Raw genomic sequence first — 11,781 nt, forward strand, 5'->3', positions numbered from 1 at the left:
AAAAGCTTTTTTTATCTTCTTGGCTAAACAAAAACTCAACAGCCAGCAAAGCTAGAACTGTACATGGGCCTAAAACTCATACCTGAAACTGGCATGCACCTGGGTCTTTAAGAAAAGACCTAGTCTCGCATTGCCAGACCTTTCTCTACAGCGCTGCGGAGGAAGGTCTGGCGCGTCCACACAGCATTCTGGGATGGGAGAAAAATGTGCTCTGGTTTATTGGCATTTCTTTAAACCAATCACAGTTGTCTTGGGCGTCGCTACTCGCCGGACGCAATAACGGGCCTCTGCAAAATAGCCTTGGGAAGGAACTTGTTTTGGTGGAACGTGATCATTCAAAAGTAGTTTGTCGTGCAACATACCCTTCACCATACCTACAGATTGGCATGGTTTTATTTCAGTTAGCCTAATAGCCGGTTTGATTTGCATTGAGAGATGATTTTATGGAAAGTACCCCATGCCAATCTGTAGGTATGGTGAAGGGTATGTGATGATGTGGGGGGGCTATTTTTATTCCAAAGGCCAAGGGAACTTTATCAGGATGCATAGTATCCTGGATCCATGAAATAACTGGCCTTTAAAAATAAAACTCTGCCTGCCTCTATGGGAATTTAACATAGGGGTGGACTGACTTTTGTTGCCAGCGGTTTAGACATTAATGGCTGTGTGTTGAGTTACTTTTAGGGGACAGCACATTTACACTGTTATACAAGCTGGACACTTATACACTTATATATGTAATACTTTACATTGTAGCAAAGTGTAATTTCTTCAGTGTTGTCCCATTAAAAGATATAATGAAATATTTACTAAAATGTGAGGGGTGTACTCACTTTTGTGAGATACTGTATATAGTATAGTAGTATAATATAGCAATATACAAGCAATATAGGCAAGCAACCCTTTCATTTCTCATTTTACTTTCTGTCTATTCCATCTTGTGACTCATTGTGTCTTCAGTATGAATGCATGTTATCAGGACCAATGTCATGACATTTAGCATCTCCGCTTTCAGTTACAGTATAGGAATTAAGTCACAGCAGGTTGTAGACTCAGTTTTAAGTGCCCTGGCCTCATTACTTTGATTAAAGCTATTCCAATGAGTTCCATGCCAAAAAAGAGCACTAGTATCTGATTGGTACTCTCTGTTGGCAGATACCCTGAGTTGAGGAATCATTGATAAAAGGTGGATTAGTGCATCTCTGCTATTCAGTATATTCATATGTCCAAAGTCCTACTCCTGTCCTGCCACCATTTTTAGTCGTGTACTTCTTACAGGTTAGGCTTTTAGGAGATTTCTATTTTTAGAAAGGCATTTCAGCAAATTCCAGTGAGGAACTAATAGGAAAAAACTTCCTCAGTAGATTCCAAGAGGATTTTTTTTTTCCCAGTCAATTCAAAGGTCAAGGTTAGTTAGAGCATTCATAGGGCTGGTAGGGTCTCAGCAAAGTGGATCTGGGTTTTTTAAAGGCTTGAAACCTTAGTTTGACAGTTAAAGATAAGTTTCTATGACCCTGCTGCCAGTACAAAAAAATAAACACCCTAAAAGCTAAGGGAGGATATAAAAGGGATTTTGCAGAGAGCAAGCAGTGAAAGTAGAGAGCAGTTATCATTCCATGCAGAGATGGTGACATGAGCATCTTCTTAAACAAACATTCTGCCCAAACCCAAAAGTCCAAAACCTCTCTTCATCCCCTGCAGCACCAGTGTCAGCTCCAGCCATCCTTTCTCATCCCATTTCCATATCTGTCTCCAGTCACTGCTCCATCACCGGGCCCCCAGTACCCCCAACCCCAAAAACCCAATGGCATCACCATCCCTTTCTCCCCTTCTCTCCCCCACTGAGTTAAATGGAGTGTGCCGGCCTCAGGGGAGTCGCGTGTGCTCAGTTCAGCTCAGCTGGGCTGCCAGCACTATAGATGTACTGTGTGATTATTGTCAGAGCGAGACTTCTCCACCCAGGAGGTCTGCACTGATGGCTACTATGTCACCACGTACAGTCAGCCATGGAGGGTTAGAAACCAGGGTGACTAAAGGACACAGGGAAGGAAGGGAAACACTGTTGGTGGGGCTGATGGGATCGAGGGAGAAATGAAAAAGATGGGAGGAAGGGGAACAAGCAGAAGGGCAAAGAATCATCAAACGAAGGAAAAAGCCAAGCTGAGCAAGGAAAGACTGATGTATACCTCAGCAGACAAAGACAAGGGAAGACGCCCAGAGAGTGATATAAAGAGAGAAGCAGAAGAATAATGTGCTCGGAGAAGAATGAGAGGCAGCAGGGAAATCAGCAGAGGATAGAGACAGAGGGAGAGATGGGGAGGGTGGCTAAAAGGAAAAGAAAGGCAAAGAGAAATTAGAGAGAAGATTTTAGAGCAAGTGATGTGTGCTGTGATTGTTTTCTCTCTCTCTCTCTCTCTCTCTCTCTCTCTCTCTCCCTCCCTCCCCCTCCCCTCTCTCTCTCTCCCTCCCTCGCTCTAAACGGTCGGGATGTGGCCTGTATCTGCCGGCAAGAAGGAACTCAATTTGGGACAATTTACTCTGCAGTCTCAGCCCTGATGCACCTCAGGGACAGAGAATAGAGAGAATGAATGTGAAGGGAGATAGAATCAGCAGCAAGCCATGTACACACACACACACACACACACACACACACACACACACACACACACACACACACACACACACACACACACACACACACACACACACACGACGTGCGCCTTGGACACAATTGCCGGCGAGTAGATTTCACTTAGTTAGTTCTAACTCTCCCAGGCGGTCAATACGATTTGAGTTTATAAGGCTTGGAAATGAAAAGCCCAGGATAAGGTTAGATAAACTGTCTGCTATTTGATTTCGGCCCACCTCTTGCAGAAAAACCCACACAAGACAGATGGCCGGAGGGGATACGCTGGTATCATGTTGTGCAAAGGGTCGTATGGGTGATTAAGGCTGAATGCGTTATGTGTTTTGACCCTCACACTGTACGTGTATCGGTCTCTCAGTAATGATAAAAACACTCACTGTATGAATTTTCACGCATCTTTTGCATTCTTAGCATATACTGAGTTTTGGAAGGCACAATATTTAACAAATTCTTAAATAACAGGCACTCAAACCAAGCAAATCTTGTGTTCGGTAACCCTTATGCAGTATATAAAAGTGGGGGCTTTTATATCCTGACCACAGTATTTGTTTCTACCCTGACAGGTTGGCAGCCTGGAAGGTCTGTACACCCTCAGAGACAGCAGGGGGCGCAATGACAGAGCCACCTTTGAGAACAGACTTTCGACCACATTAGGGGTAAGTATTTTAACTGTTCTATTAAATAAACACCGCTTAATCAAACACCCCATCACACGTTAGGATCTAGAAAGGGGATCAAGCTGTAGGTTCCGAAAAGAAGCCGCTGTGAGGTTGTTTTTTTGGCTTGACTGTCTGTGTAACACAGCGGGAAATGGATTTGTAACTACAGCAAATCAGAGCGTTCAGCTACTTAGCCGTGACTGTTTGATACATTTAACACGGCCACGTCAAGGTGAATTCACACTCTGGCATCGGTTCTGATTTTACACAGCATGTATATGCAAATGGAAGTTCATTTGGCCGGCGTTGCTGTTTTAATCAGGGTCTAGTTTTGATTAGCTGGAAGGATGGGAAAAAAAGAAACAGAGCCATGTGGTGAGTAAAAGTTGTTTACCTTGCTTGTGTAGCTTTGTGTGCCTGCTCCATCCGATATCACTTCGTGCCCCCCTCCCTCGCCACCTTCAATGAGCCTTTCTGCATCACCCTCTGAGTGCACAATGCAGCCTCCTCACAGGGCTTTCGTTGCCAGGGAAACAGTCACCCACGGAGACATCCCATGACAGCCCAGGGTGAGAGAGGAGGGACGGGAAGAAGGGAGATGCAGCTTTGGCCCCTGTCCGTTCTCCAGGGTGCAACGGACCTCTGGCCCTTCCCCTACACACTGCCCCTTCAATGACACACACAAACCAAACGCACAAAACAACGGTACATTTATACACACAGAAAGACACACGTGCATGCACCAAAACACACAAAGCAAGAGCAAGAAACGGACAGCGAGTAAAGGAGAGAGAAGATTCCCAACTTTCTGATTCCGAGTTATCATTTGAATCAGTGTGCGTGTGATTAATTGAAGTAATTTATGTACAATCTCCAGCGACTCCATGTATGGTTCATGATTTCATTAAACTGTAACTCTAATTACTTTTCTACCATCGTAACTTTAGGTGAAAATGAATTTGCACGCCTAAAATGTCCCACATTTGGTAATGAGTCCTAAATTTAATGGATTGCACAAATAATGTTTTGAGATAATGAACAATTGCATACTTAGACATTGCATCTCCTTCCCAGGCGCTGTTGCATCCTTAAATACCTTGTATTGAAGTCTGTTTGTTGGCTATGTTCTTTTATGCAAAGGAATCATTTTCAGCATTGAGCCAACAACAAATTCTCTATCACTAACTTGAACCCAATAGGAAACTCTTTTTATCTGTTAAAATAATGCCTTAGTCCTTTAAACAATCAGGCTAATAGAATCTCTTTTAAAAAGCATTTTCTTTAGACTGTAAACAGTCAATATTGTAATAGGTATATGGAAGATGCATTTATGGCGGGTAATGTGTTGCCAAACACAATTGCAGTGTTTTGGCTACAGGAGCTGGCCTGCTGCCAATGCCTGAGCTACTGTATACTCTATCCGCCCACCTCTGACCAGGCGTCTGTCTATACAGAGCTGTGTGCTGCTTTTCACTCTGCATCACACACTGTGCTTTGCATTGCATGGCAGGTGGGTTACATTACAGTGCTCCCTAATTACTGCATAATGTGAGGTTTAGTAAGCTGTAACTTTGAGACAGCGTTAATGTTAGTTTAATGCTTTTGAGGTAAAAACCGTTGAAGGAACTGTAAGGTGATGTGAAATGGTTCGGGTGGAGTGAGGGTTTGGTGAGCAAACAGCCTTGGTCAGAAGACGTCAAGTGATATGGAGTGATGAATAAGAGCAGGGAGAAGGCAGGGTTTGATGCAACACCAGTGGTATTTTATTTTCTTATCATTCAAGGTGATTTTGACTCAGTGCATTCAGGTCTGTGTGCTGCATACAGGGATAACCGAGACAATTAGACAGTGGTCAATCAACACATAAATTTAACAATTATACAAATGAACAAAGGAGATGTGAGTTTACTACTCACAACTGCACAGGCTTTCAAAGATAATTAGAACAAACAATCTTTCCACATGGCTCATGGCACATGTCTGGCAAACAAAGGACTCCAGTCAGCAGTGCACATGTTAGCAAAGTGACAGGAAATCATGACAAGGCATAAAAACACAATCGAAATGATAGAGTGACTCACGTTAACTTATGAAGACGCACACAGGATGCATTGGAGTACCGGCAGAGAGTGCAAAGGACGAGCCAAAGGAGAGCCGAAGTCACGCCCTTCTACTTCCGGCCAATAAAAAAATATGAACGAGAGTCAATGGAGAGATAAGAATTATTTTTTGATCCTGTTTGAATTGAGCCATGGATTACAAATATGATGTTCGTTAATTTAAAAGATAATTTTTCAACCGAAGAAAGTCTCAGTTTATTGTTAAACTGTTGAAGTATAATACGTAATTAGAAAGACCACACACTTCATTATCTCATGTATGACGTCTCTCTGAAGCTACGATGTCTGTGTGTATCGTACCAGGATGTAACGTTACATAATGAGCAGAGGATCTCGCTGGTTCTTTTGTTTCTCTGCTGAAAACACTTGACTGGATAAAACCCATCAGGTAAGATAACGTCACATGTGTTGTGGAACAGAGCTAAGCTAGCTAGCTAGCGAGCAAGTTGAGCATCAAGCTAGGTGAGGTAGATTGTGTGAGACGAGAGATGTAGTCCACTGAGCGGTTTCACACTAAACTAAGTGGTCATATGACAAACATACGGCTAACTGAGACTTTCTTCTGTTGAAAAATGATCTTTTACATTGAAAAACATCATATTTGTAATCCATGGCTCAATTCAAACGGGATCAAAAAATAATTTGTGTCTCCCCGTTCACTACCGTTTATATTTTTTAATTAATTGATTGTATGTAATGATTGTAATTGAATTAAGTTCCCATAAGGTCCACCAGAAGGGGTGTGACTTCAGCTCTCTATTTATAGTCAACAGTAGGGGTGTCCCCGACTAAGGATTTACACATTCGAATCAGAATTGTCGAATCTTTCTATAGTCGACTGATAGTCGAATCATCTATGTGTGTGTGTGAATGGGTTGGGAGGGGCACAACACTAGTCAGCAGGAGGGTAAAACAATTTTTTTATTTTCTTTTACACATTGCACACAGCAACAACTTTTAATAAAGCGACCAAAACTGCCTGCCAACTGACAGACGAACTGACAATGGCTTTCTTATTTAGGTTTAGGCGCAGCTCCGGTACTACTGCTAGATGAACTGCCGTCGTCAGTCTGATACTGTGGGTGGATCTAGAAAAAAGACGAACATATTTTAAGTCCCAACATATGATATTGCTATTCGTAAATTAAAAAAGCCATTATATATGAAAGAGTGAACCGTCTTTATTGGTAATAAACATCCGTTTTAAGTGGAAAGTCATGTTTGTTGTTGACGAGTGGTAGGACATGAGCTGTTGGCACAACTTGCATATAACTTTTTTTGGATCATCTTTTACCATTTCAAAGTGCATCCACACTTTAGATTTTCTTTTTCCACACATTGTTAAGTAACGTTAATCCCTGCCGCCAAGATGCTCCTCGTCTGTCACGGATCAGGGAAAGTGAAACTTAAATCTGTCACAGGGGTGGTTGGATTTACACACACACGTCAAAAATATGTATTGAACGCTTCTTTCTTTTTTTTTTTTTTCACAGCATTATCATAATTAAAGTCTGTATATAACTTAATATAACCGTACAAAACCAGTAGTTCTGTGTGAAATTAGACATTGAGCACCCCCATATTGCCAAAATGGTATGATCCTCGTTTCATAATAACACCCGCGAAGATTCGACTGTGAGATTGGTGGTCGAATCAGGCTCCGCATATCGATGCATCGAATCTTCGACTATTCGGGGTCACCCCTAGTCAACAGGTGCGGTGGGCAGGCCAGCTGACAGTCTTGCCTGGGCCCGGGACGAGATCTTAGATGGGCCCCCCTCGCGGCCAGATCTCTCCTTTTCCCTTGCTCTTCCTCTCCTCACATCTCTCACTGAAATTAAGTGTGTAATCAGTCTCTGATCCATCCTGCTCAGACTCTCCGACAGGGCAGCGAGCCCCCCCGCATCACTCTCTCTGTCACCTGACTGCATCTGGATCTCTCTCTGTCTCATCCTTACTAATGGAGCTACCAAACTCAACTGTTTCTGTCAAAGTTAACGTGTTGTGTTAATCTTTTATACGAGCTAATGGACGTTAACATGAGAGCTGGCCTGTTACGTTACGTTACATGGCTCGTAAACGTTGGCTGCGCTGTTTCTTACCTTGCTCTACGTTGACAGTTCCAGCTTCACCGTCACCACCTTTTTTTAAATATTTGTTTAGAAACTCTCTAAGGCCTCTATTTTCTTCTTCTCTTTTCTTTCCTTTTCCGAGCTCCGGACTTTTGCTGACCGGACATTTTGAGCGTACTGAACTTCAAATCAAGTGACAATATCAAATTTTGATCAGTGGCCAAACCATTTTTATGTTGGGGGTGGGGGGGGTTCTTGACCACCATTTCCAGGACAATTAGGAAGAAAACAAATAAAACGCTTTTATGTAATTCAAATATTATGCTACATATTTTCCACAAATAGGCCTATTTAAAAAATTTTTTTAATTATTCCATAATTTAATGAGGGCCCAGTTCTGGGCCCCCCCCCCTACTGTGGGCCCGGGACAACAGACCCGTTTGTCCCCCCCTATCAGCGGGCGTGGCGGTGGGCATGGTCAGGGGAGGTGGGCGTGGTCAGGTGGCAAAAGTATCCTCCTGTTTCCCGACTGGCAGATTCAACACATTCATTCCCGAAGTGAATTGAAAGAATGAAAATGGAATGGAAAGGAAATGGAATGGAAGGAGTCTTTTCAACCATATTTCTAGTTAAAGTCACATGGTAAAGTACCAATCCCCATCACATATGAGCTGTTAAAGTATGCTACTCTTTCTTGGAAGGAATTGAATTTGTTCAAAATGAAAGACGAATGAGTTACTGGTGCATCAATGTGTAGCAAAAGCATTATAGGGTGTTTTCATGCGTTACATCTAGTGGAACTAAACTGAGTGTTGTCATAGTGAAATGTTTAATTTAAAATAAAAGTGTTTCTTTCCCAACAAAATCACAAAATCATTTCAAATTTGTGTCTTTGGAACATCAGGAGAGAGGTCCAGGTTGCATCCTCTGAACCTTTCCTGGCTTCTCTTCTAAACATAAAAAAACAAATCAACATTCCTTTTATTTAATCTGCCTTCTTTAAACCACACCACAAGAGGATGGATGTCCAAGTTAAGCTCTGTCTTTCCTGGCTGGAAATCCTTCTCTCTTTCCTGAAGCTGATGTGCTGTTGAAGTGTTGAAAATATTTTGATTGTAACTTAAAATGCAGTACAATGAACAGCAAAACCCCTATGCAGTATTTCTCATCCACCACTTATTTTCCAATAATACAGTTATATACCTCAATAAAACTAGGGTTAAATGTATTGTACTGTTGGTTAAGTACCTGCTTAGCAAGTACATTATAATAGAAGGTACATGTATTTGATAAAGAATACATTTCATGCTCAGAATACAAAACTAGGTGGACAAAGATGATTCAAGATAAAGTTCCAAAGAAACGTTCCAAAGATATATTGCTGTCTGGATTAATGGAATACCGTCCTCTTGTCCTCACCGTAGACTAGGCCAGCGTCACACACTTGGTACGATGTTTTACATTTAACACGGCAAAATACTATAGTAAAGTACTGTATGTATGTATACTGTCCAAACTGACATGCACTGGCTTAGTAATGACATCTAATTCATAAAGAAATCTACATTGAAAATATATATATATATATATGTAACTACTGTATATCTGTTTAGCTAGATTGTCCCCCATACTTTGAAATAAACATTCGCTAGTTGTGGAGCTTTCGGTTGCATCACACAGTCATCAACGGCAGATGAAGTTTACCCAGTTGTCATGTTTTAAGCCAACATGTATACATCTTGAAAAAATGGGAAGTTTCAATATCCACAGTTCCATGCCAACGGAGTAGGGATGTCACGATACACTGATCTGGAACGATGTATGGATTCAGTCCTCAACAATCCCATGTTAATGATACACAGTGAGAATATTGTTACATATTGTCATATTAAAGATGTGCCTTTATCTGGAAATTTTGACTTATATTTATTCTTTTTTATTAAAAAGAGTAGTTTGTTTTTAATTTAAATGTCTGAAAGAGCTTAGTAATAAAAAATTGCCAAATCCTATTTTAGTTGCTTTTTGTAAATTATATAAAAATGTAACTGATTGTGTTAAATGGGCTTATGTATCGGTCACAGGCTGCTGAATGGAAACAAATCAAACTCGTATCAGGGCCGACTTTGTGATATAGGTAAATATTATATCATTGTCCAAAGAATCAAGATAATATTGTTTCGTGTTTAATATGTGATTTTACACCCCTACAAGTGAGTAAGTAAAAGTGAAACATTTTAGTTGAGCTCAGTAATATGATTGTGTTCCATAACAGAGGAATAATAAACACACATCATAAATCAGTGCAATCTGCAGCAGCTGCTGTAGCTCAAATCACTGGCTGAGTGAAAGCAGTACACACCCACACACACACACACACGCGCACATGGACATGCACACGCACACGCACACACGCTGGAGTGGAGGTCCATGGTGGTTTCTCAGAGGAGGCGGAGCTTTTGCCATCGTGTAATCCCGGTCGATTCAGCCCTCTGTCAGCAAAGCAACAATCAGCTGTTGTATTAATCGCCCTACTAATGACACAATTAGCAAGGCTTGTGCTCCATGTGAGCTCACTTACATTCTGACTTAAACAGACACAAAGTACGACATGCACTCACACATGATCACAAGACAAACACACAGGACGATATCCACACAAGGCAGCCAGACAGTTAGCACATACACACATATGGCTGCAGTATGCAAGCGATAATAAGAGTTCCTCTCTCTCTTTCTCTCTGCCTGCACCTTGTTTACTTCAGGCACCACCTCCCCCTCATTGACCCTCGTCCTAACTGTCCTAACTATCGTACCTCTTGCAGTTTCATTCTCAAACACACAGACATGTCTCTGACTGAACTCTACGCTGACCTTTTACAAAATGTCTCGGATACTAACCCCCTGCCAGCTCCTGACGTACACTCACTGGTCCCTGCTGGTGTACTACACACCTAATACACACATACAGAAAACCACTGTGCAGAGTCTGTCCCGGTGCTCTGACTTTATTTTCTTTTTCTTAATGTCTGTCTAGTTAGTCTGAATTGCAGCTGTGTGGATGTGGTGCCTTATTGTTACTGCCACTTAGCAGTGAGAGAAGTCAATAACATGCAGCAGAACAGTTGTGAAGTTTTCATGTTATAAACTGAATACATAAAGTTATGTAAAGAGAAGCCAGTATATTCCCCACAAAAGAATATGTAAACAACCGAGACAGACTCCACCTCTAGCCAACCAGTGTAAAGCTGGCTTATAAGTGGCACATCTAATACTTAGCATTAATATGTAAGCTAGATTGATATAGCTACATGTTGATAGATGTTGTTCTATATACTGCCCCTCAAACATTCCCACAATTAAACAAAACAAGTGCTGTCTGTTGTTCTTTTAAGACTATTTTGCAAGTTACCAAACAATACAGCCAAACCAATTAAGCCCTACAAGGTAACAAAACGCCACACCAAATTCTGTTCTCCGTTAAACTCTATAAAGCCTCCTTAAAGGGTTCTGTGCTCAACATTCAGAACATTAATAAAGTAGCAAACTAATATTAACTCTGTGAAAATATAGAGCTACTGGAGTAATGGTGTTTTGAGCAGAGAATGAAGTCACACTCTTTCTGCGTGTGTTGTAATCTGAGCTTCTTTGTTTTGCTCAATATTATGTTCCTGTGTTCATGTCTCGCTGGCTGGCTGATCGTTGCCGCTCTGCACTGCACGCCGCCCAGGCCGGGCTTTTGCAGGAGATTGGTGCTCATACGGAGGCAGGGTTTCCCCCAGAAAAGTTGTTTAGCCCGGTGGCAAGTGTCTTTTTTTTTTCTGACGAGGTCCCGGCTTCGGCCTATCACAGACTGATGGCAGCATTAATTTAGTAGAGCCCAATAGGTTCTGTGACAACAGAATCATGGAAGGAATCGCGAAATTGAGAATATAAAAAGCTGTAAGATTCTATTGGGCCCTACATTATGTTAGTGCTAAAAACTAACTAGAGTTTTGAAAATATGATTACATTTCCAACCAAGCTGCCCCACTCTAACTGTAGTTTTAAAAAATGTCTGCAAGCAGCGTTGGACGGGCCCTCGCACCTCTGCGCGCGTCGGGGTTACTGGCGGACGCCGCTCCTTGCGACTGTGCATTTGCGCGGCACTCAGACACTGCGAATCGTCACCAGAAAAGGGAACTCCCCGCTGAGTTCAATGATACCTCACACAAGACATACAGTTCGTTAGCTGTGGAAGGGGGCGTGGCCAAAGCATAGGGGTCGGGGCAAACCTTTACCAATAA

At 42.0% G+C, this 11,781-nt stretch overlaps 1 protein-coding gene across 4 annotated transcripts in view; it reads left to right on the plus strand.

Annotated features, from left to right (window-relative positions):
* Positions 1-11,781, plus strand: part of LOC120561851 (proprotein convertase subtilisin/kexin type 4-like) — a 271,064-nt gene that overhangs the window by 40,696 nt on the left and 218,587 nt on the right. For all 4 annotated transcript variants that reach the window (XM_039805152.1, XM_039805150.1, XM_039805148.1 and 1 more), the window contains one exon: positions 3,211-3,303. In XM_039805152.1, the coding sequence (XP_039661086.1) occupies positions 3,211-3,303 (93 nt within the window). The remainder of the gene's footprint in view (positions 1-3,210; positions 3,304-11,781) is intronic.

The sequence above is a fragment of the Perca fluviatilis genome, chromosome 7 (genome assembly GCF_010015445.1).
Source record: "Perca fluviatilis chromosome 7, GENO_Pfluv_1.0, whole genome shotgun sequence".
NCBI classification, from domain to species: Eukaryota; Metazoa; Chordata; class Actinopteri; order Perciformes; family Percidae; genus Perca; species Perca fluviatilis.